This window comes from Grampus griseus (assembly GCF_964374135.1).
Source record: "Grampus griseus genome assembly, chromosome: 2".
Lineage (NCBI taxonomy): Eukaryota > Metazoa > Chordata > Mammalia > Artiodactyla > Delphinidae > Grampus > Grampus griseus.
The window spans coordinates 8,525,396-8,548,189 of NC_139018.1; the positions used below are offsets into that span (position 1 = coordinate 8,525,396).

At 37.6% G+C, this 22,794-nt stretch overlaps 1 protein-coding gene across 1 annotated transcript in view; it reads left to right on the forward strand.

Moving 5' to 3' along the window:
• Window positions 1–22,794, forward strand: part of ATG2B (autophagy related 2B) — a gene marked incomplete at its 5' end in the record, with an annotated part of 77,676 nt that overhangs the window by 25,733 nt on the left and 29,149 nt on the right. The window contains 13 exons of the mRNA XM_082647880.1: window positions 1,378–1,480; window positions 4,672–4,867; window positions 5,154–5,296; window positions 9,708–9,865; window positions 10,252–10,424; window positions 10,910–11,060; window positions 18,199–18,398; window positions 18,566–18,646; window positions 19,819–19,925; window positions 20,091–20,183; window positions 21,048–21,118; window positions 21,521–21,597; window positions 21,877–22,047. Of these exons, the coding sequence (XP_082504006.1) occupies window positions 1,378–1,480; window positions 4,672–4,867; window positions 5,154–5,296; window positions 9,708–9,865; window positions 10,252–10,424; window positions 10,910–11,060; window positions 18,199–18,398; window positions 18,566–18,646; window positions 19,819–19,925; window positions 20,091–20,183; window positions 21,048–21,118; window positions 21,521–21,597; window positions 21,877–22,047 (1,724 nt within the window). The remainder of the gene's footprint in view (window positions 1–1,377; window positions 1,481–4,671; window positions 4,868–5,153; window positions 5,297–9,707; window positions 9,866–10,251; window positions 10,425–10,909; window positions 11,061–18,198; window positions 18,399–18,565; window positions 18,647–19,818; window positions 19,926–20,090; window positions 20,184–21,047; window positions 21,119–21,520; window positions 21,598–21,876; window positions 22,048–22,794) is intronic.

Sequence of the window (22,794 nt, forward strand, 5' to 3'; positions counted from 1 at the left end):
CCATGCCTGTAAAAGAGCCAGACTAGAAACTAACAACTGCTACTGAAACTTACATTAAGAAAAGTATATGACAGCCCCTCAATACAATAAAATTAAAGAACATATGTTAGAAAGCAGGTGTAACAGCTTTTTTCTAATACTGTATGCAAACGTGGTATCTGTCAGTTTTTGAAAAGAAACTACAATGCGTGATGACTTACTCACTTTGAGAATGTAGTGCTTTAGCCTACATTTTAATACGACCTACTACTTACTTGTTGTAGGGCTAATAGTAGCCAAAATTTATTGAGTGCCACTCTATGTTTGCTGTGTGCTGAGCACTTCACACACATTATCTTGTTTCCTTTAATCATCATAGTTACGGTAGGCTTATTATTTCCAATTATTCTTATCGTTTATAAGTGAGGAATCTGTCGACTTCCGAAGAGCTACGTCCCAAGGTCAATGTAGTAATAAACGGTGGAATCAAGATTCAAACCCAAGTCTGACACTAGATGGCTTTCAACCATCATATTAGTAGTGACTTTTCTTTGTAAAATCTGTTTTAAGTAACCCTCTCCTCCTCTTTCTGCTCGCCTCCTTCTCTGTAGGCTGCAGTTTTCCTTCCCTTGTTTTCTCTGAGTTTTACATATCATTAGAGGTATTTAAAATTGACTTGCCAGTTATGATTTCATGGAAAGGCCTTTAGGGGTTATCTGGAATCTTCCCTTATCTCTAGTGATAAGAAACTCATTATTCTGGTGGAAAGTCATTCTTTGTAAAATGGAATGAAAAAACATATATGGGGTTATTGTGAAGAAGTAATTCTTACAGTGCATGGTACAAAATAGACATTTAAGAAATGTAGTTATTTCTTAAAATAACTACATTAAAAAAATCTGTTCCTAGACTAACTGCATAAACTTTTATGAAGAATAATCACTAAGTGGCACTCAGTAAGTGGTAACTACTATATTTAATATGTTATGCTTATTTATTTATTTATTTATTTATTTATTTGGCCGTGCCATGCGGGATCTTAGTTCCCTGACCAGGGATTGAACCTTGCCCCCTGCATTGGGAGCACGGAGTCTTAACCACTGGACTGCCAGGGAAGTCCCTTATATTTAATATGTTATGATTATGCACCTTACACGTTGAACATTCATACCTAAGAATTTGAGTTTGAGCAGAAAACAGCATTTAATTTAATTTATCTGCTTATCCTGTCTCCCCACATGTACACGTGCAGCAGGAATAAATGAATAAATGTTGTAGAACTTAACACTGCATTATGTCCCTGATTTAGAGGATCTTTGCTCCTCGAAGGAGGAAAGTATCTTTTCTCTTAGTGTTGGAGAAGAAGTGCATCTCCATGAATCAGTCTTGTTTTATTAGGGTCATTCCAGGAGGATAAAGGAGAACCATCCATTAACTTTTTCCACGTGACTAGTGGAGGAGATGGAGACACAGCGTCATCAGATGACTTTGACTGGCCGCGGTGAGTAAGCAAATGGACATGATACATACATTTAATGAGACTTTCCTTTCAGAAACAAGTTGCTATAGCTTTTTTGACTGACATTTTGGCTATTAAATTTAAGCTAAAAATATCCAGCCTTGATGAGAAAACCCTGAGGAAGATGGAAAAATTAAATAAAAAATATGTACTACTTTATCAGAGGTGCCTGTGAGATACTGACAGAGATGGACATATAAAATGTGTTCTCCGGCCTCAAGTTACTTAGCCTAATTAGATGGACAAAAGAATCATAACCATTCTAAAAGCAGTTCATTTTTGAAAAGGGCTTTAGTACAAGAGGTATCATACAGCACCATTTGGTTAATTATCAGATGAACTTTATAATCAGTGATTGTTTTAGGAAAGTATTTTCAAATCTGGGGAGCTTTTACAAAACACTGATTCTTGCGCCCCACGTTGAGATTCTGAGATAGAACCTGGGCATCAGTATAGTTTAAAAATACACCAGGTGATATGTTCATAGCAGCACTATTCACAATAGCCATGGAAACAACCTCAATGTACACTGACAGATGAATGGATAAAGAAGATGTGGAGCATATATACGATGGAATACTTCCCAGCCATAATAAAGAATGAAATAATGCCATTTGCAGCAACATGGAAGGAACTAGAGATTATCATACTAAGTGAAGTGAGTCAGAAAGAGAAGGACATACCAATGATATCATTTATATGTGGAATCTAAAATATGACACAAATGAACTTAACTAGGAAACAGAAATAGACTCACTGACATAGAGAACAGACTTGTGGTTGATAAGGGGGAGGTGGGATGGGGGAGGGATGGAATGGGAGTTTGGGATTAGCGGATGCAAACTATTATATATAGAATGAATAAGCAACAAGGGCCTACTGTATAGCACAGGGAACTATATTCAATATCCTGTGATAAACCATAGTGGAAAAGAATATGAACAAGAATATATATATATACATGTATATGTATAACTGAATCACTTTGCTGTAAATTAACACAACATTGTAAATCAACTATACTGCAATTAAAAAAATGAAACTACAGTAGGTGATACCAATGTGCAGTTGGATTTAGAGAACCACTGCTTCAGGATTTCTTGGGCAGGAGAAATCATTCTTTAAATTAGCCTGATAGTGGGCTTGGATTACATTTTTTTTTTTCTCTTTTTAAAAATTTATTTATTTGTTTTTTGGCTGCGTTGGGTTTTTGTTGCTGTGCGCGGCCTTTCTCTAGATGCAGCGAGCGAGGGCTACTCTTTGTTGCGGTGCACAGGCTTCTCATTGCGGTGGCTTCTCTTGTTGTGGAGCACGGGCTGTAGCGCGTGGCCTTCATTAGTTGCGGCACGTGGGCTCAGTAGTTGTAGCTCGCGGTCTCCAGAGCACAGGCTCAGTAGTTGTGGCACACGGGCTTAGTTGCTCCACGGCATGTGGGATCTTACCAGACCAGGGCTCTGAACCCATGTCCCCTGCATTGTCAGACAAATTCTTAACCACTGCGCCACCAGGGAAGTCCCTTGGATTACATTTAAAAGAACTTAGTTTACCCAAAATAATGATCCTTTATTATATTGAAAACTGAGTTCATGAATCCTCTCTTAAGAATTAAAGTGATCTTTCTTGTGCCACTTTCTACCTGCCTTCTTTTACACCCCCGTACCCTATGTGTCAGACCTATCAGACTCCTAGGACAGGCCTGGTCGGCGCACAGCTGATCATGAGCAGGAGTTTTCATCATAAGAAACGAATCTACTTCAATTAAGTAATTTGAAAGCACAGTTTACATTAGGATATCTGTAAATTAGGAAACAGTTGTTTTAGTTTATAACTAGAACCAACTGGCAATACCTTCTTAGGAAAAAGAAAGCTATTATAGATGCTACACAGCTGTTTTGTTTGAGCGTGCCATGTCTCATCATGACGGCAGGCTGGTGGGATGAAAAGGAGGCTACAAAGCCTTGTGCTAGTGACATGCTGCAGAGAATTAGGAAAGGGCTGGCATTAGTCTGGGGCAGAAGCTAATGTCATCAGAGGCTCTTAGCTCTTGATATTTTGAGTTTGTAGCTACAAAACACCACCAATAACACAAGTCTTTTATTATTGAAATTCCTGAAGGAAAAGATTACTTTGTTGTTGCAGTTCTGAAAATATTCTCTAATCAAACTCTCCTTCTTCCATTTGGACAATTTATATAGCATGAGGTTTCTTAGGTATGCAAGTATTTCATAAGCCGAACAGCTGGAATGTAGAAGGATTTGGTTTAATGATAATAAATAGAATTCTTAGGTAAAACTTGCTCGCTGTTAATGAAATTAAAAAAAAAATTTGTTTAACTGATGTATAGTTGATTTACAATACTATGTTTCTGGTATATGGCAAAGTGATTCAGATATATATATATGTATGTGTATATGTATATATGTATATATATATATTACACATACACACACACAGACACACACATTCTTTATCATATTCTTTTCCATTATGGTTTATTACAGGATATTGAATATAGTTGCCTTTGCTATACAGTAGGATCTTGTTGTTTGTCTACTTTATATATAGTAGTGTATATCTGCTACTCCTTATTTATCTCTCCCCCACCCCCTTACCCCTTTGGTAACCATAAATTTGTTTTCTACATCTGTGAGTCTGTTTCTGTTTTGTAAGTAAGTTTGGTAATGAAATTTTAAAATAGCCCTTTTGTTCTCAAAAGATCAGATTTTCCAGTTATCCAAGTATAAAATGTTAATGCCCTTCTTTTATTTGCTTGTTTCATCAATTCCACACTTTTAAGTTTACAGCATGCTCAGGAGTGGGTTGCGTTAGATATAATTAGACTTTGTAGAGAAGTTGACGCCTATCAGTAATGATTTAATCAGCGGGCTTTCTATTAGTTTGTTTTTGCGGTAGGTGGGCCTCTCACTGTTGTGGCCTCTCCCGTTGCGGAGCACAGGCTCCAGACACGCAGGCTCAGCGGCCATGGCTCACGGGCCCAGCCGCTCCGCGGTATGTGGGATCTTCCCGGACCGGGGCACGAACCCGTGTCCCCTGCATCGGCAGGCGGACTCTCAACCACTGTGCCACCAGGGAAGCCCTGTATTAGTTTGTATACAAGTTAGTTTTGCAGTTTACACTTAGATCTTGATTTTTAAAATTGTCTTTGCTATCAGAATTGTACTGAAAGTAAACCCACCAGCCATGCATTCCATTTTGGAGAGAATAGCAGCTGAGGAAGCAGAAGAGAGTGATGGCCACTACCAGGAAGAAGAGGAAGGAGGCGCTCATTCCCTGAAAGACGTTTGTGACCTGAGAAGACCAGCCCCGTCTCCCTTCTCTTCTCGTAGGGTGATGTTTGAAAATGAACAGGTAAAGTAACAGTGTGAGCAAGCAACAAAGGAGTTACCCTCTATCAGATAGCTCTTAATGCTTTCTCTTTAAAAACATACTTTGTATACTGTTTTTTGCCATATTTTTAGCTCCAAGATTGAATAATATCTATTTTTTTCCCTTGGTTAAAAGTTACATGCTTATTTATTTGCCCACATACAAGTCGTATGGGTCGGGTAAGAAGATGCTACTACTATTTTAAATATAAAATGGTTATTTGATGCTTTTTTTCTTCTTTTTTTTGCACTAAACTGTTATGTTTTAGATGGTGATGCCAGGAGACCCTGTAGAAATGACAGAGTTTCAAGATAAAGCAATCAGCAATTCTCACTATGTGCTGGAACTTACATTACCCAATATTCATATAACACTACCTAATAAAAGCTTTTATGAGAAGCTTTATAATAGGTGAGTTTAAACTCATTTAGTTGAATCTTTGGGATTGAACTTTCCTGTCTAACTGCCTCTCTACTGTCCTATCTCCTTGTTTTCCCTCTTCCTCCTTTCCTTTCCTTGTTTTAATATTACCAACTATTTCAGTGTACTTTGTATGGTGTTGATTATAGACCTATTACCGTTATGATGAGCTATTGTCATAGCAGATTTTCCTAACCAGTGTGTCTGGTAACTGGGTTTCTTGTGTGTGAGATGTATTCCCTCGATCCTAGGTTGGCTGGTTGCCCTCTGTCACCTTACCACAGAGTACTGAGAAAGTATCTCTTTGTGTATAATGACATGAAAAGAGTTGGGATATACTTGTATAGAGGGCCAGGAGATACTGGTGTAAAGTCAGAGTCCTAGAGTCTTTGTACAAGGAGCATCCCTTCTCAGAGTGTAAAAAAAAAGCATCTTGTTAGAATTAGAAACTCTATCTTATAAACTTGTCTATAAAAACTTAAATTTATTACATTTAAATACCCTTAAACATATATACCAAGAAAATATGTTGAAATAAATGGCATTCTAGAGTAGAAAGGTCATAGACTCTGAAGATCTTGGACGATTTACCTAGTCCCCGTGAGCTCCATTTCCTCACATATAAATTGGAGATGATACTTGTACAGGCCTCAGTGGGTTGTTTGGAGCATTAAATGATATAACCTTTGGGAAAGTTCTGAGAACAGTGCCTGGCGAATAGTAGGTAAGAATGTTATCATTCCTACCCACTCTGGCATAGCTGAAAGGTGGTCATGTGGGTTTCTGGAAAAAGACACGTCCTTAGTGTCTGTTATTGCTAGCTTCCCACTTGTAGACAAGTCATCGAAATTTTTGTTAATCTTCAGAAACTGCAGACCGTTGTTCCTGCTGTAGATTTACTTGGTACCAAATAGGATTCGGATTTATACAGGAAACCACTGATCTCTAGACTGCTCTCCTTATTTTATAGTTGAGGGATATCTACCAAGAGCTAACGAATGTGCAAGGCTAAGACTGAGCAAAATGAAACAACTAGTTCAAGGTCCATCCCAGAGGTCAGAAGGGCTTCGTCCATTTCTTTCTCCTTATGCATTGATTGAACAGGTGGCTGTTGGTTAGATTGCAACATCAGAATAGTAAAACATACCTTAAACGTTCCATTTATGAATGAATATATGTTCATTTACCACTTCTTTTTAAAATATAGGACGGGCCTTTTTTTGATTACAAGCCACTGGTTAGAATTTTTGCTTAATGTATACCCAGAAGGCTTTGTCTGCAATTCTCAGTTTCAGTTTCTTTGAAGTGGAGTGAAAAAATAGTTTCAAAGCAGTCTGAGTGCAGAATCCTTCCAGGTTTTTAAGATTTTTTTCTCACTTCAGTGTATATACTTAAAAGTCATCAGTTAGCACAAGATTGAATTAAACTATGCTTACAATAACATACAGCTGGGATGAGCAGATTTGGGGCCAAGCACGATTTACCCGTGGTGACTATACAAAACGTATAATTCAGCTGGTGGGAGCAGAAGTTCTCAGGGGGGCTAGGGAGTTGTCTACCAGCAGCAAGCAGGTGGCATGTGGGGGACATCAGTCAGTATGGCAGGCAGGGTAGCTTAAATCAGGGAACTGGAGAGCATCTGCTCATCTGGGGAGCTGGTTCAGGGGTGTTGCTCACGAGAGTTTCTGTTCTCTCTTACCCTGCCCACTGCTCTGTGTCTCAGGCCCCTAGACTTATATAAATACCGCAGTGTTCCCCGGCTGTGGGTCATATAAATCATATATCTAAGTTAGCATGTGAATTCTTTGCCCTCTGTTTGGCTTGGTCTGTATATACATATACATACTTTTTCTTTTAATTTTCAGACATTCTCAGACTTATAGGTAAGTTGCAAGTACAGTACAAAGAACGTTTTTTCCCTGAACCATTTGAGAGTAAGCTGCTGACTTGATGTCCCTTCAGCTTTGAGCAGTTGAATGTGTATTTCTCACAAACACGGACATTCTTATATATATGACCATAATTCAGCCATTAAAACAAGAAAATTAATATTATACATTAGCATCTAATCCTCAGACCCCATTCATGTTTTGCTAAATGTCTTAATAATACCCTTTATTATACATAAAATTTACAAGTATCTTTCTGAGCAGGAATTATAACCAATTCTGCCTTTACTTCATACATTTGAAATATTGGTTTATTTCTTCATCAACTGGCTCTTTTCAGAAAGATAGTCTCAGGTACAGGTAGATTTTTTTTCTATGTCAAAAATCCTTTAGAATAGAATATAAAAAATATTCTACCTGGTTTTATTAAATCAGATATCTTTGAGCTTCTATAATGTTTCAAGCTCATCGGCACAGAATCATGGTGATGTGTCCTTAAACATCTTAAGTGTTTTTTTTTCTTGATATTAGAAACGTCATTCAGTGTTTTATAGTATTATGGTATCAAGACTGTGTTTAGACCAAAATGTAAATAAGGAAAAATAGTAAAATCATATGAAACATATTTGCAGGTCATATACCATGAACTCCAGGTTTTATTTAAAGTAATAGTTTCTCTTTAACCTGTGAAGATAAGAGAATGGTTGGAGGGAATAAGGTAAAGAAAAATTTCCTGAGAAAATTCTTCATTTTATACTTTCACTATTTATTCATATAGGAATTTAGACTAAGATCTGAATTTAGACTCTTGTTTCTTTTTTTTCAATAAATTTATTTATTTTTGGCTGTGTTGGGTCTTCGTTGCTGTGCGCGGGCGTTTTCTAGTTGTGGCGAGCGGGGGCTACTCTTCGTTGTGGAGCTTGGGCTTCTCATTGCAGTGGCTTCTCTTGTTGCAGAGCATGGGCTCTAGGCACGCGGGCTCAGTAGTTGTGGCTCGTGGGCTTAATTGCTCCGCGGCCTGTGGGATCTTCCCAGACCAGGGCTTGAACTTGTCCCCTGTATTGGCAGGCGGATTCTTAACCACTGCGCCACCAGGGAAGTCCTAGACTCTTGTTTCTTTGTTCTGTGAGTGATACACCCAAGAGGCAGCGAGCCAAATGAGTACCACACAGTTCTGGGCATCGCTGTCAGTGTGTCTGAGGCGAGACATGCGTCTGCCCTGTGTCCCTGGTATTGTTCATCCAGTGATGCTTCCAAAAAGAGACCTTTTGGGTGGGGATTACAATCTACTGAGAGTGACAGTACTCAGTCCTCGTTTATACTTTCTAGGCCCTCAGAAGCTCAGGAATTGGCCCGGGAAGTTCCTAAACAAGTGGCTTCTCACAGGAAGGGGCCAGGGCTACATCATCGCTTGGCACCTTGATTGGTGTTCACACTAGGCTTTATGACGAGTCTGTGCTTTTGGCAGTCCTTCCATGTGAGTCATCCACTGGTCCTTTCTTCAAACCCTCAGAGCCTGCTGTGTGACAGCCACTGTGCTAGGCACATATAAAGATGACTAAGACACAAGTCTTAGTCTAGGAAAGGGAAACAAGAAAATGGAGTAGTGTTATAGGTGCAGTGATTGCATTATGCATGTGAAGGATATGCTATGGGTCCAAGCCTAACAAAGATCTTTGTAGAGAACATTGTAAAGTCTCAGTTTTCATGATAACATAGAGGTGAGTGGTGGGGGTGGTGGTATCTGAGAAGGGACAAATATTTCTTTGAAAAAATAGGATGTGGTGGTGGCCTAGCTTGACATGTATCACCCCAGTGGTCACCAGTATTGACTTGGCTGTTTGTCTGTTCCGTTAGTTAGAAGGGTTTCCTCTCTTTATTTCCTGTTCTGTATGCTTCTTTATCTCATGCAAGCTTCCCAGCGAAGCTGTGCTTTCTGTGGAAGAAAGAAAAAGCAGATATCCCTAGGGAAAGTGAGTAATGGAAGAGAACTGAATTGGGAGCTGGACATAATCTGGGCTCTGGTTCCACTTCTCCCACTAATTAGCTGTGTGACCTTGGGCGGGTCACTTAACCTTTATGATGCAGTTTCTTCCAAGTGTAAAGTGAGAATAATAATTCTGCCTTGGCTTCCCTAGAGGATTGAGGGGAGTCAAATGAGACAGTGCATAAGCTATTATAGTTTATAGAGTGTTCTCATATACGTGAAGAGTCCTTTTGTTCTTTATGGGTTTTATTTTTAATAAACCTCGTCCTTTAAGTGCATTTAGATGTATGTAATTTGATGCATATAACACTGGTGAAACTAGGAGGATATCTAATTAGGTATCTAATTGTCCAGATTCCTTTCTCACTGCCCTGATAGCCATAGCAGTTATTTTTCCATTGAAAGAAATTCCATTTCACCATTTGGAAAATTTATTATTCATGTGATTTCTTAAAGGGATATTCTTTAGTTTGCCTTCAGTTGAAGTAGGAGTTATGTATTTATTTTTCAACTTTTGTCTTTATAGGATCTTTAATGATTTGCTGCTCTGGGAACCAACAGCTCCTTCACCAGTAGAGACATTTGAAAATATTTCATATGGTATTGGGCTTTCAGTAGCCAGTCAACTGATTAATACCTTCAACAAAGATAGTTTTAGTCCATTGAAATCTACAGTTCACTATGGTAATATATTTTAAATTTCTTCTGAATTAAAATGCTTGGTTTATCAATAAACAAAGTAGTAACCTTTCAAATTGATGGATTTAAAAATGTTTCTTTGGCGTTTTCCATTTATAACTATATTTTATAATATCTTTTAGTAATTTACAGTATTTCCCCACTTCTAGCTATTTTTTAAGAGTTATTAATTAAGTGTTATTTTATAGTATATTCATTGTCTGAAGTTCAGTGGTAAAGAGAAAGACAGTACATTTTTATACCAGATTCTTTGTAAAAATAAACAGGTTGTAAAATAAGTAAATATTCTTGTGATAACGTTCAAGGTTGAATGCTGTTTTGTGTTAATAAGCTGTTAGAACAGCTGTAATTGTGCAATTTATTTCTCATAGATGAGGAAAGTGGATCTGAGGAGGAGACTTTGCAGTATTTTTCCACTGTTGATCCCAATTATCGTTCTCGTAGGAAGAAAAAACTAGACTCTCAGAACAAGAACTCGCAGAGTTTTCTCTCAGTTCTTCTGAGCATTAATCATGGATTAATGGCAGTGTTTACAGATGTCAAGGTAAGGATTTACAAATCCAAAGTGATTTTTCAAGTGCATCTTATTATAAATCTAGCATGATATACGCATTCAATAGTTGAGGTAGTTCGAGGTTGTTTCAGTGACTGATGATGAAGGTCAGTTTTCTGAGGCACACCACGATGACAGCAGCTTGGGAAATTTAGCTTTCGTTGCAGATCAAAAGACAAACATTACACGGACCTTCTTTTGGAAAACGTGCTGGTCCCACTCCTGCGGTGGTAACAGTAATTTATCTATTCCAAAGGGTGATGAAGTACCAAGGTTCATTTGGCAGAAGAGGCCCGGCCTAGTGTTTAATTATGCAGTTCTTAATACCACCATGTTGGATGGTTCAAGAATCAGACCGCTTTGCTGCAGTGTGGGAGATCCTCCTAACCTGAATCAAGGAGGAGCATCTCAAGGGTCGTTCTTACTTTTCTGTTTTTAATTAATGACTTCTCTGTTTTTTCTGATCTTCTTATTAGCAAGATAATGGAGATCTGTTGGAAAACAAGCATGGTGAATTCTGGTTAGAATTCAACAGTGGTTCGTTATTTTGTGTGACAAAATATGAGGGTTTTGATGACAAGCACTATATCTGCCTTCATTGTAGCAGTTTCAGTCTCTATCACAAAGGTAGGACAAATGTTAAATATGTGTGTTGTTCACTTCTGGTTAGACATGTTTAAATTTTGCTTAATAAAGAAAATCTACTGAGAACAGAATTCTTTTTTTTTTTTTACATCTTTATCGGAGTATAATTGCTTTACAATGGTGTGTTAGTTTCTGCTTTATAACAAAGTGAATCAGTTATACATATACATATGTTCCCATATCTCTTCCCTCTTGCATCTCCCTCCCTCCCACCCTCCCTATCCCACCCCTCTAGGTGGTCACAAAGCACTGAGCTGATCTCCCTGTGCTATGCGGTTGCTTCTCACTAGCTATCTATTTTGGTAGTGTATATATGTCCATGACACACTCTCACTTTGTCACAGCTAACCCTTCCCCCTCCCCATATCTTCAAGTCCGTTCTGTAGTAGGTCTCTCTCTTTATTCCTGTCTTACCCCTAGGTTCTTCATGACATTTTTTTTCTTAAATTCCATATATATGTGTTAGCATACAGTATTTGTCTTTCTCTTTCTGACTTACTTCACTCTGTATGACAGACTCTAGGTCCATCCACCTCATTACAAATAACTCAATTTCGTTTCTTTTTATGGCTGAGTAATATTCCATTGTATATATGTGCCACATCTTCTTTATCCATTTATCTGTCGATGGACACTTAGGTGGCTTCCATGTCCTGGCTATTGTAAATAGAGCTGCAATGAACATTTTGGTACATGACTCTTTTTGAATTATGGTTTTCTCAGGGTATATGCCCAGTAGTGGGATTGCTGGGTCATATGGTAGTTCTATTTGTAGTTTTTTAGGAAACCTCCATACTCTTCTCCATAGTGGCTGTACCAATTCACATTCCCACCAGCAGTGCAAGAGTGTTCCCTTTTCTCCACACCCTCTCCAGCATTTATTGTTTGTAGATTTTTTGATGATGGCCATTCTGACTGGTGTGAGATGATATCTCATTGTAGTTTTGATTTGCATTTCTCTAATGATTAGTGATGTTGAGCATTCTTTCATGTGTTTGTTGGCAGTCTGTATATCTTCTTTGGAGAAATGTCTATTTAGGTCTTCTGCCCATTTTAAGATTGGGTTGTTTGTTTTTTTTGTTATTGAGCTGCATGAGCTGCTTGTAAATTTTGGAGATTAATCCTTTGTCAGTTGCTTCATTTGCAAATATTTTCTCCCATTCTGAGGGTTGTCTTTTGGTCTTGTTTATGGTTTCCTTTGCTGTGCAAAAGCTTTGGGGTTTCATTAGATCCCATTTGTTTATTTTTGTTTTTATTTCCGTTTTTCTAGGAGGTGGGTCAAAAAGGATCTTGCCGTGATTTATGTCATAGAGTGTTCTGCCTGTGTTTTCCTCTAAGAGTTTGATAGTTTCTGGCCTTACATTTAGGTCTTTAATCCATTTTGAGCTTATTTTTGTGTTAGGGAGTGATCTAATCTCATACTTTTATATGTACCTGTCCAGTTTTCCCAGCACCACTTATTGAAGAGGCTGTCCTTTCTTCACTGTACGTTCCTGCCTCCTTTATCAAAGATAAGGTGACCATATGTGCGTGGGTTTATCTCTGGGCTTTCTATCCTATTCCATTGATCTGTCTTTCTGTTTTTGTGCCAGTGCCATACTGTCTTGATTACTGTAGCTTTGTAGTATAATCTGAAGTCAGGGAGCCTGATTACTCCAGCTCCGTTTTTTGTTCTCAAGATTGCTTTGGCTATTCGGGGTCTTCTGTATTTCCATACAAATTGTGAAATTTTTTGTTCCAGTTCTGTGAAAAATGCCAGTGGTAGTTTGATAGGGATCGCATTGAATCTGTAGATTGCTTTGGGTACTAGAGCCATTTTCACAATGTTGATTCTTCCAATCCAAGAACATGGTATATCTCTCCATCTATTTGTATCATCTTTAATTTCTTTCATCAGTGTCTTATAATTTTCTGCATACAGGTCTTTTGTGTCCTTAAGTAGGTTTATTCCTAGATATTTTATTCTTTTTGTTGCAATGGTAAATGGGAGTGTTTCCTTGATTTCACTTTCAGAGTTTTCATCATTAGTGTATAGGAATGCCAGAGATTTCTGTGCATAAATTTTGTATCCTGCTACTTTACCAAATTCATTGATTAGCTCTAGTAGTTTTCTGATAGCATCTTTAGGATTCTCTATGTATAGTATCATGTCATCTGCAAAGAGTGACAGCTTTACTTCTTCTTTTCCGATTTGGATTCCTTTTATTTCCTTTTCTTCTCTGATTGCTGTGGCTAAAACTTCCAAAATCATGTTGAGTAAGAGCTGTGAGAGTGGCAACCTTGTCTTGTTCCTGATCTTCGTGGAAATGCTTTCAGTTTTTCACCATTGAGGATGATGTTGGCTGTGGGTTTGTCATATATGGCCTTCATTATGTTGAGGAAAGTTCCCTCTATGCCTACTTTCTGCAGGGTTTTTTTTGTTTGTTTGTTTGTTTGTTTGTTTTCATTATGCGGGCCTCTCACTATTGTGGCATCTCCCATTGCGGAGCACAGGCTCCAGACGCACAGGCTCAGCAGCCATGGCTCACGGGCCCAGCCGCTCCACGCATGTGGTATCTTCCTGGACCAGGGCACGAACCCGTGTCCCCTGCACCGGCAGGCAGACTCTCAACCACTGCGCCACCAGGGAAGCCCATCTGCAGGGCTTTTATCATAAATGGGTGTTGAATTTTGTCGAAAGCTTTCTCTGCATCTATTGAGATGATCATATGTTTTTTCTCCTTCAATTTGTTAATATGGTGTATCATGTTGATTGATTTGCATATCTTGAAGAATCCTTGCATTCGTGGAATAAACCCCACTTAATCATGGTGTATGATCCTTTTAATGTGCTGTTGGATTCTGTTTGCTAGTATTTTGTTGAGGATTTTTGCATCTATGTTCATCAGTGATATTGGCCTGTAGTTTTCTTTCTTTGTGACATCCTTGTCTGGTTTTGGTATCAAGGTGATGGTGGCCTCATAGAATCAGTTTGGGAGTGTTCCTCCCTCTGCTATATATTGGATGAGTTTGAGAAGGATAGGTGATAGCTCTTCTCTAAATGTTTGGTAGAATTCGCCTGTGAAGCCATCTGGTCCTGGGCTTTGGTTTGTTGGAAGATTTTTAATCACAGTTTCATTTTCAGTGCTTGTGATTGGTCATATTTTCTGTTTCTTTCTGATTCAGTCTCGGAAGGTTGTGCCTTTCTAAGAATTTGTCCATTTCTTCCAGGTTTTCCATTTTATTGGCATAGAGTTGCTTGTAGTAATCTCTCATGATCTTTTGTATTTCTGCAGTGTCAGTTGTTACTTCTCCTTTTTCATTTCTAATTCTATTGATTTGAGTCTTCTCCCTTTTTTTCTTGATGAGTCTGGCTAATGGTTTATCAATTTTGTTTATCTTCTCAAAGAACCAGCTTTTAGTTTTATTGATCTTTGCTATCGTTTCCTTCATTTCTTTTTCATTTATTTCTGATCTGATCTTTATGATTTCTTTCCTTCTGCTAACTTTGGGGGTTTTTTTGTTCTTCTCTCTCTAATTGCTTTAGGTGCAAGGTTAGGTTGTTTATTCAAGATGTTTCCTGTTTCTTAAGGTAGGGTTGTGTTGCTATAAACTTCCCTCTTAGAACTGCTTTTGCTGCATCCCATAGATTTTGAGTCGTCGTGTCTCCATTGTCATTTTTTTCTAGGTATTTTTTGATTTACTCTTTGATTTCTTCAGTGATCACTTCGTTATTAAGTAGTGTATTGTTTAGCCTCCATGTGTTTGTATTTTTTACAGATCTTTTCCTGTAATTGATATCTAGTCTCATAGCGTTGTGGTCGGAAAAGATACTTGATACAATTTCAATTTTCTTATATTTACCAAGGCTTGATTTGTGACCCAAGATATGACCTATCCTGGAGAATGTTCCATGAGCACTTGAGAAAAATGTGTATTCTGTTGTTTTTGGATGGAATCTCCTATAAATATCAATTAAGTCCATCTTGTTTAATGTATCATTTAAAGCTTGTGTTTCCTTATTTATTTTCATTTTGGATGACCTGTCCATTGGTGAAAGTGGGGTGTTAAAGTCCTCTACTATGATTGTGTTACTGTCGATTTCCCCTTTTATGGCTGTTAGTATTTGCCTTATGCATTGAGGTGCTCCTATGTTGGGTGCATAAATATTTACAATTGTTATATCTTCTTCTTGGATCGATCCCTTGATCATTATGTAGTTTCCTTCTTTGTCTCTTGTAGTATTCTTTATTTTAAAGTCTCTTTTGTCTGATATGTGAATTGCTACTCCAGCTTTCTTTTGGTTTCCATTTGCATGGAATATCTTTTTCTATCCCCTTACTTTCAGTCTGTATGTGTCTCTAGGTCTGAAGTGGGTCTCTTGTAGACAGCACATATGAGGGTCTTGTTTTTGTATCCATTCAGCCAGTCTGTGTCTTTTGGTGGGAGCATTTAATCCATTTACATTTAAGGTAATTAGCGATATGTATGTTCCTATTCCCATTTTCTTAATTGTTTTGGGTTCGTTATTGTAGGTCCTTTCCTTCTCTTGTGTTTCTTGCCTATAGATGTTCCTTTAGCATTTGTTGTAAAGCTGGTTTGGTGGTGCTGAACTCCCTCCGCTTTTGCTTGTCTGTAAAGGTTTTAATTTCTCCATCAAATCTGAATGAGATCCGTGCTGGGTAGAGTAATCTTCGTTGCAGGTTTTTCTCCTTCATCACTTTAAATATGTCCTGCCAGTCCCTTCTGGCTTGCAGAGTTTCTGCTGAAAGATCAGCTGTTAACCCTATGGGGATTCCCTTGTGTGTTATTTGTTGTTTTTCCCTTGCTGCTTTTAATATGTTTTCTTTGTATTTAATTTTTGACACTTTTATTAATATGTGTCTTGGCATATTTCTCCTTGGATTTATCCTGTATGGGACTCTCTGTGCTTTCTGGACTTGATTAACTATTTCCTTTCCCATATTAGGGAAGTTTTCAACTATAATCTCTTACAATATTTTCTCAGTCCCTTTCTTTTTCTTCTGGAACCCCTATAATTCGAATGTTGGTGCATTTAATGTTGTCCCAGAGGTCTCTGAGACTGTACTCAGTTCTTTTCATTCTTTTTTCTTTATTCTGCTCTGCAGTAGTTATTTCCACTATTTTATCTTCCAGGTCACTTATCTGTTCTTCTGCCTCAGTTATTCTGCTATTGATCCCATCTAGAGTATTTTAAATTTCATTTATTGTGTTGTTCATCGTTGCTTGTTTCATCTTTAGTTCTTCTAGGTCCTTGTTAACTGTTTCTTGCATTTTGTCTATTCTATTTCCAAGATTTTGGGTCATCTTTACTATCATTATTCTGAATTCTTTTTCAGGTAGAGTGCCTATTTCCTCTTCATTTGTTAGGGCTGGTGGGTTTTTACCTTGTTCCTTCATCTGCTGTGTGTTTTTCTGTGTTCTCATTTTGCTTATCTTACTGTGTTTGGGGTCTTCTTTTTGCAGGCTGCAGGTTTGTAGTTCCTGTTGTTTTTGGTGTCTGTCCCCAGGGGCTAAGGTTGGTTCAGTGGGTTGTGTAGGCTTCCTGGTGGAGGGGACTAGTGCCTGTGTTCTGGTGGAAGAGGCTGGATCTTGTCTTTCTGGTGGGCAGGTCTACGTCTGGTGGTGTGTTTTGGGGTGTCTGTGGACTTACTATGATTTTAGGCAGCCTCTCTGCGAATGGGTGGGGTTGTGTTCCTGTCTTGCTAGTTGTTTGGCATAGGGTGTCCAGCACTGTAGCTTGCTGGTCGTTGAGTGAAGCTGGGTGCTGTTGTTGAGATGGAGATCTCTGGGAGATTTTCGCCGTTTGATATTATGTGGAGCTGGGAGGTCTCTTGTGGACCAGAGTCCTGAAGTTGGCTCTCCCACCTCAGAGCCACAGCACTGACTCCTTGCTGCAGCACCAAGAGCCTTTCATCCACACGGCTTTCTCAGGGCCTTGGCACAAACTGTTCTTGACTTGGAATGTCTCTACTTGGCTTTTCCCAAAGCTGTCTCCTCATTTTCTTGACTTCAGTTTCACCATCACCTCCTCAAAGTCATTTTCCCTGCTGGCTCCACCTCTCTACCCGGTCACCCCCATAGCCCCGAGATGTGGCACCCACAACTCACGCTTCTCTCAGGCCGGGTTCCGGTGGGGTCAGTGACAAGGCCAACGTGGCGTCCACGTATTGCTCCAGCCCCCAAACGTTGGGTGCGTGTCCTGGCTCAGCCTGCCCCCAGGGAACAGAACTCTGAACATTAGAAATTATTTTCTGTAGGGTGTTCTGATTCCACTGGCAAGGTAATAATTATTGTAAATTAGAAGTTGACTTTATGTTTTTGTTTGCAACAACTTATATTGAGATATAATTCACATGCCATGTAATTCACCCATTTAAAATACACATTTCAGTGCTTTTTAGTATTCCACAGAGGTGTGCACCCATCATCACAGTCAACTTTAGAGCATTTTCATCAACCCCTCAGAAGAAGTCTGCATCTTTGAGCTATAGACCCCGAGCCCTGCAGTCCCCTCTGGCCTCAAGAAACCACTGATTTACTCTCTGTGTCTATGGATCTACATATTCTGGCTGTTTCGTATACATGGTTTCATACAATAGAAGGTCTTTTGTGATTGGCATCTTGGCATGATGTTTTCAAGGTTAATCCAAACGTATCAGTGTTTTATTCCTTTTTATTGCCAAGGAATTGGATATACCATATCTTAGTATACATTGAGCAGTTGATGGGACTTTACATTCTTTATTTTCTCTTAAGTGGTGTTTCCTTTTGGTAACAAATACAGAATTTGCTCTTCTTTGAGCACATTCCTTGTGTTACTTTGTGAATAGAAATGAGATACTTGCACATTCTTAATGTTTATTAGATTTTCCTATTTAAATTTAACTTTTCTAGCATTTCAGATCTCAAATTTTTTTTTTTTTAACTTGGATAGTCACTTATACCAACATTAGTAGAGGAGAATGAATTATTAATGTCAAGCTGGTTCTTGGTCATTTTGCCTCCAGGGTATGTTATATTCAATGGAAGTACATGGATTTTCATTTTGAGTTATAGAAGTTCGTGAATTAATTTCAAATAATCATTTTGTTATCTTGTCACCTCATTGTGGATATAGGCATAGTGGATGGAGCAATTCCTTCTACAGAAACACGACTGCCCAGTTCAACCCGACCACATTGGTTAGAACCTACTATTTATTCCTCTGAAGAAGATGGCCTCAGTCGAGCTTCTTCAGATGGTGTTGGAGGAGACACTTTGAATATGCTCTCTGTTGCAGTTAAAATATTGTCTGATAAATCAGAGTCCAATACAAAGGTGTGTGTTTTGTACTTTTATACCATTAAATACTTGCTGCTGATTTGATTACTAGTTAATAAAAATGATTGCATAAATGTAACACATTTATTTTCTTAGAAACTTTTCAAGTTTTGAGCCAGAGGGTTATGTAGGTGATAAATATAATTCTTCGTGTTGCTCTGTAGGAATTTCTCATTGCTGTGGGACTGAAAGGAGCCACTCTCCAGCACAGAATGCTTCCTTCCGGGTTTAGCTGGCATGAGCAGGTAAGAGAGCTGTGATGTATATTTATTGATTTATTTTTTACTTTATGTTAACATATAATACACATAGTGAAAAGTTCACAAATCATAAATATTCGGTGCTCATCAAATTTTCATGAAATAAATACTCCTATATAAATACCACCTCTTATGTTAGGAAATAGAACATTATCACCACCCCAGAATGTAATTGATTTTTTACCTTAAAGTTTGGTCCTTAAACATCTCAAAGACAAAGTTATGTTTTATCATTAAAGGGAAGGGACCTATCGAGTGCCTGGCATAGAGGAGAATAAATGAGTGTTGACTTGCACTTATAACTGTATATTCTTTAAGTGCCGTAATTTCAGAATTATCCCCTAGGCCAACAATATACACTGAGGCATTTATAAGGAATTCTGTAATTAATTTCCGGTGTAATAACTGTATTTGGTTAATTACATTTTTTCAAAGGAAACTTTGGGTAAGAAGTTAACTCTTCTTTATATGAGAATGAAAACTAGCACACTATGATTCTTGTTCATTTTCCTTAGAAAGAGAAACCTTTTCTTTGTGCTTGGAAAATAATAAATTATTTTAAACTTGAATGCTTTCAGAAACATTTTGAAACATAAAATATATATAGAGAGAGAATGAATGGAGCGGGGGGTAGAGAGATGGTTAGTCAACTGGCTGGCTGTAAGGGAGAGATTTAGCCTAACTTTTTTATTTAGATAGAAATATAGAGTAGATGTTGGTGAGAAGGACTGGTTTTCAGACAGATCTGGGTATAAATTAAGGAACAGGAACTTCTCCCAACAGTGGATTTTATAGAAAACCAGATGGAGAGTTTTAAACAGTCTTCGGCAAAATTTGTTTTTTTCAAAAGAATTATTCCAAGCAAAGTAATGTTGAAAGTATATTATACATACTTTGTTAGTTTCATAGGATATGATTTTTCCAAGATCTCTGTAGCATTGCAGTTGTTACACGGGCCTCTTCATTTCAAATTCTAGTTATGCAAATACTTTTTGAAATGAATTCCTTCAAATGATGATTTTCTTTTAACATTATGATTTTCCACTAAATGGTTGGTTTTTTTGTGAGCTATTTTATTTCATGTTGGTATTAAGGATATCATATCAAAACTTTTTTTTTCTTCTAAAGCAGGGCATTTTATATTTTTGTGATTATAGATTTTATACTTCTTGAATATTGCTGATGAACCTGTTCTGGGATACAATCCTCCAACTTCATTTACAACCTTTCATGTTCATCTCTGGAGCTGTGCACTTGATTATAGGTTAGTTCATAAATGGAGCAAAATAAAGTTTTAGTCTTTAAAATATGTACTAAGTTTTGAGGAAAAATATGTAATTCAGTAGAGTTAAGGTTCAAAATGCTCTTTAACGGGAGTTTCTTTTCTTTTGCAGCAGACTAATGTTCTCTTGTTTCTTTGTGGTAATAGGCCTCTTTATTTGCCAATCCGATCTCTTCTTACTGTTGAAACATTCAGCATTTCAAGTAGTGTTGCCTTGGATAAATCATCTTCTACTCTCAGGTACCGTGTTAAGCCTCTCTGTCTACTAAATGCAGCTGTTCAAAACATACTGACAGAGCTTTATCTCAACCCTTTGATTAAAGTCTCAATCTTTGTTAAAAGCAACATGCTTTTACTATTAGTCATGTTCCTTTATTCAAGTTTTCAGTTTTTCTTTCTCAGATGATCCGTCCCACCTCTTCAATTCATTACTGTATTTCATTTTTAGGGAGGAAATTAATTCTTGAGATTATTGGCTAACTTTTTAAAACATTTATATGTAAACTTCCCATAATACCTGATACACTTCATTTTCCTAATTTAAACCTTGTGAATTTGGGCATCTGTTAAAATTGCTGAAAATTTAAAATTGATTCGAGCAGATGATTTAATCTCATTTATGCCATTTAAATGTTTCTAGTACTCATAAACAGTGAGTTTTAAAGAAATGTTAGGGCTTACCTGGTGGTCCAGTGGTTAAGAATCTGCCTTCCAATGCAGGGGACATGGGTTCAATCCCTGGTCAGGGAACTAGGATCCCGCATGCTGCGGGGCAGCTAAGCCCACACCACAGCTAGAGAGCCCACGTGCTCTGGAGCCTGCACACCACAACTAGAGAGAAGCCCACGCACTGCAACGAAAGACGCCGCATTTTGCAGTTCCCGTGTGCCGCGACTAAGACCCAACACAGCCAAAGATAGATAAAAAAATAAATAAATATTACAAAAACAAAGAAATGTTAGGTGACATTTGTAAGTTAGAAACTGCATATGACTTTGATCATATTTATATCAGAAAGAATGGTACAGCTAAGTATATAGTGATCATGCAGCATATATTCAAGGTTAGTTTTTTAGATCTTGATTTTATCTTTTTTTTGCCCAGAATAATCTTGGATGAAGCTGCTTTACACCTGTCTGACAAGTGTAATACTGTCACTGTAAACCTGAATAGAGGTAAGAGTTAAAAAACAAAATCTGGGATAGATGAATCCTCTTTTATTTTTTGCATCTGAATATTTTTAAGCATTTTAATTCTAGAATAATGCCAGTGAACTAAGGATCCTATCAGTCTGAATATTGTAATACCAGTTTGTAATATCAATAACATTGGTGAAATGCATCAAATTACATATACTCTGGTTTATTTAATAGAAGGCAGATTTTGTTTCTAATTAAAAATAAAGTGAACTGTAGGATTTTTGTAGGATGAAACTATGTTTCCATTACATTATAAGTATTTGTACTACTACCTGCCATGAATTTTAAAGAAACACAAGTTTTATTAGGTGTTTGTTGGATAAGCATTTTTTGAAAGTTATACTCAGATATTTTATTAATTACTTAAAACAATTTTAGATTATGTTCGTGTGATGGATATGGGGCTTTTGGAATTAACCATAACTGCAGTGAAGTCTGATTCTGATGGAGAGCAAGTAAGTTATTAAAATAAATGGATATTTTTTTAAGCCCTTTTTTTTTTATAGAAGAGACTAAAAACATACTGAACTTATTGTAAAATTATTTTTCCAGTTACCTAATTTTAGTCAGAAATAGATAAAATATTTTAAAGTTAAGATTGAGTTATTATAAATGCATGTTTCCTGTGGCAAGACAAATTATCATATTATATTTTATTTAATGTAAACCGATGCAAACATTTTTTTCTCTTGTTTTGGTAGACATTTTTATCCTTTTTTCCGTGTCCTGTCCAGACTGAGCCGCACTTTGAATTACACTGTTCGAGTGACGTTGTCCATATTAGAACGTGCTCGGACTCTTGTGCTGCATTAATGAATCTCATTCAGTACATTGCAAGCTACGGGGACTTACATGTGGCTAACAAGGCGGACGTGAAGTCCGGAGCCCCGCAAAGAAAGATGAAGGTACAGCCGCCAGCCTCATTCATTAGAACTCACTCAACCCCTCCTCATTCCAGACATGCGAGTGACCTGTACATTGGCGAGGTCTTCTTGACAGTCATAGGGTAGAAAGGCAACTTTGAATAATCATCTATCTATTCTTACTTTCAGGGTGATGGGGTCTAGAAAGGTGATTCCATGGGCCTTTTTGGAAAACCATTCTACTGTTTGATGCTCTCAGTTTCAGAACATTAATATTCTCAACCAACATACATTTTCCCAGACTTAAGTTATTTTCATATGTCCTCAGGGAAGAAAGAAAACATTTATCATGTGAGAGTCTGTTATATGCAAGTTGTATGTAAAAATGCTATGAGAAGGTGGCAGGAATTAGTATTATTACCAGAAGACTTATTTATATGACATTATCTTTCATATTTGTTATCTACAATTCTATCCAGTTTTCAGTATACTTTCTCATATGTGATTTCCTCTTACCCAGTGCAGTTGAGAGGTTAAAGGTTATCATCTCTGTTTAGTAGATGAATAAGACCCAGAGAATTTAGGTAATTTGCCCTAATTAGTAGCAGCAACAATATGCAGGTATTTGGATTTCCAGTTCATTGCTTTCTTATGCCCCCAGCTGTCACCTCTCTGCCCTCTCATATGTCCAGATAGAACAATGTCCAGTTTGTTTAGCATTTACTTTTTATCAGTCTTTTTATTCTTCTTCATGGCCTCTTCCGTGAACAGAATTCTCAGTCCCCTTAG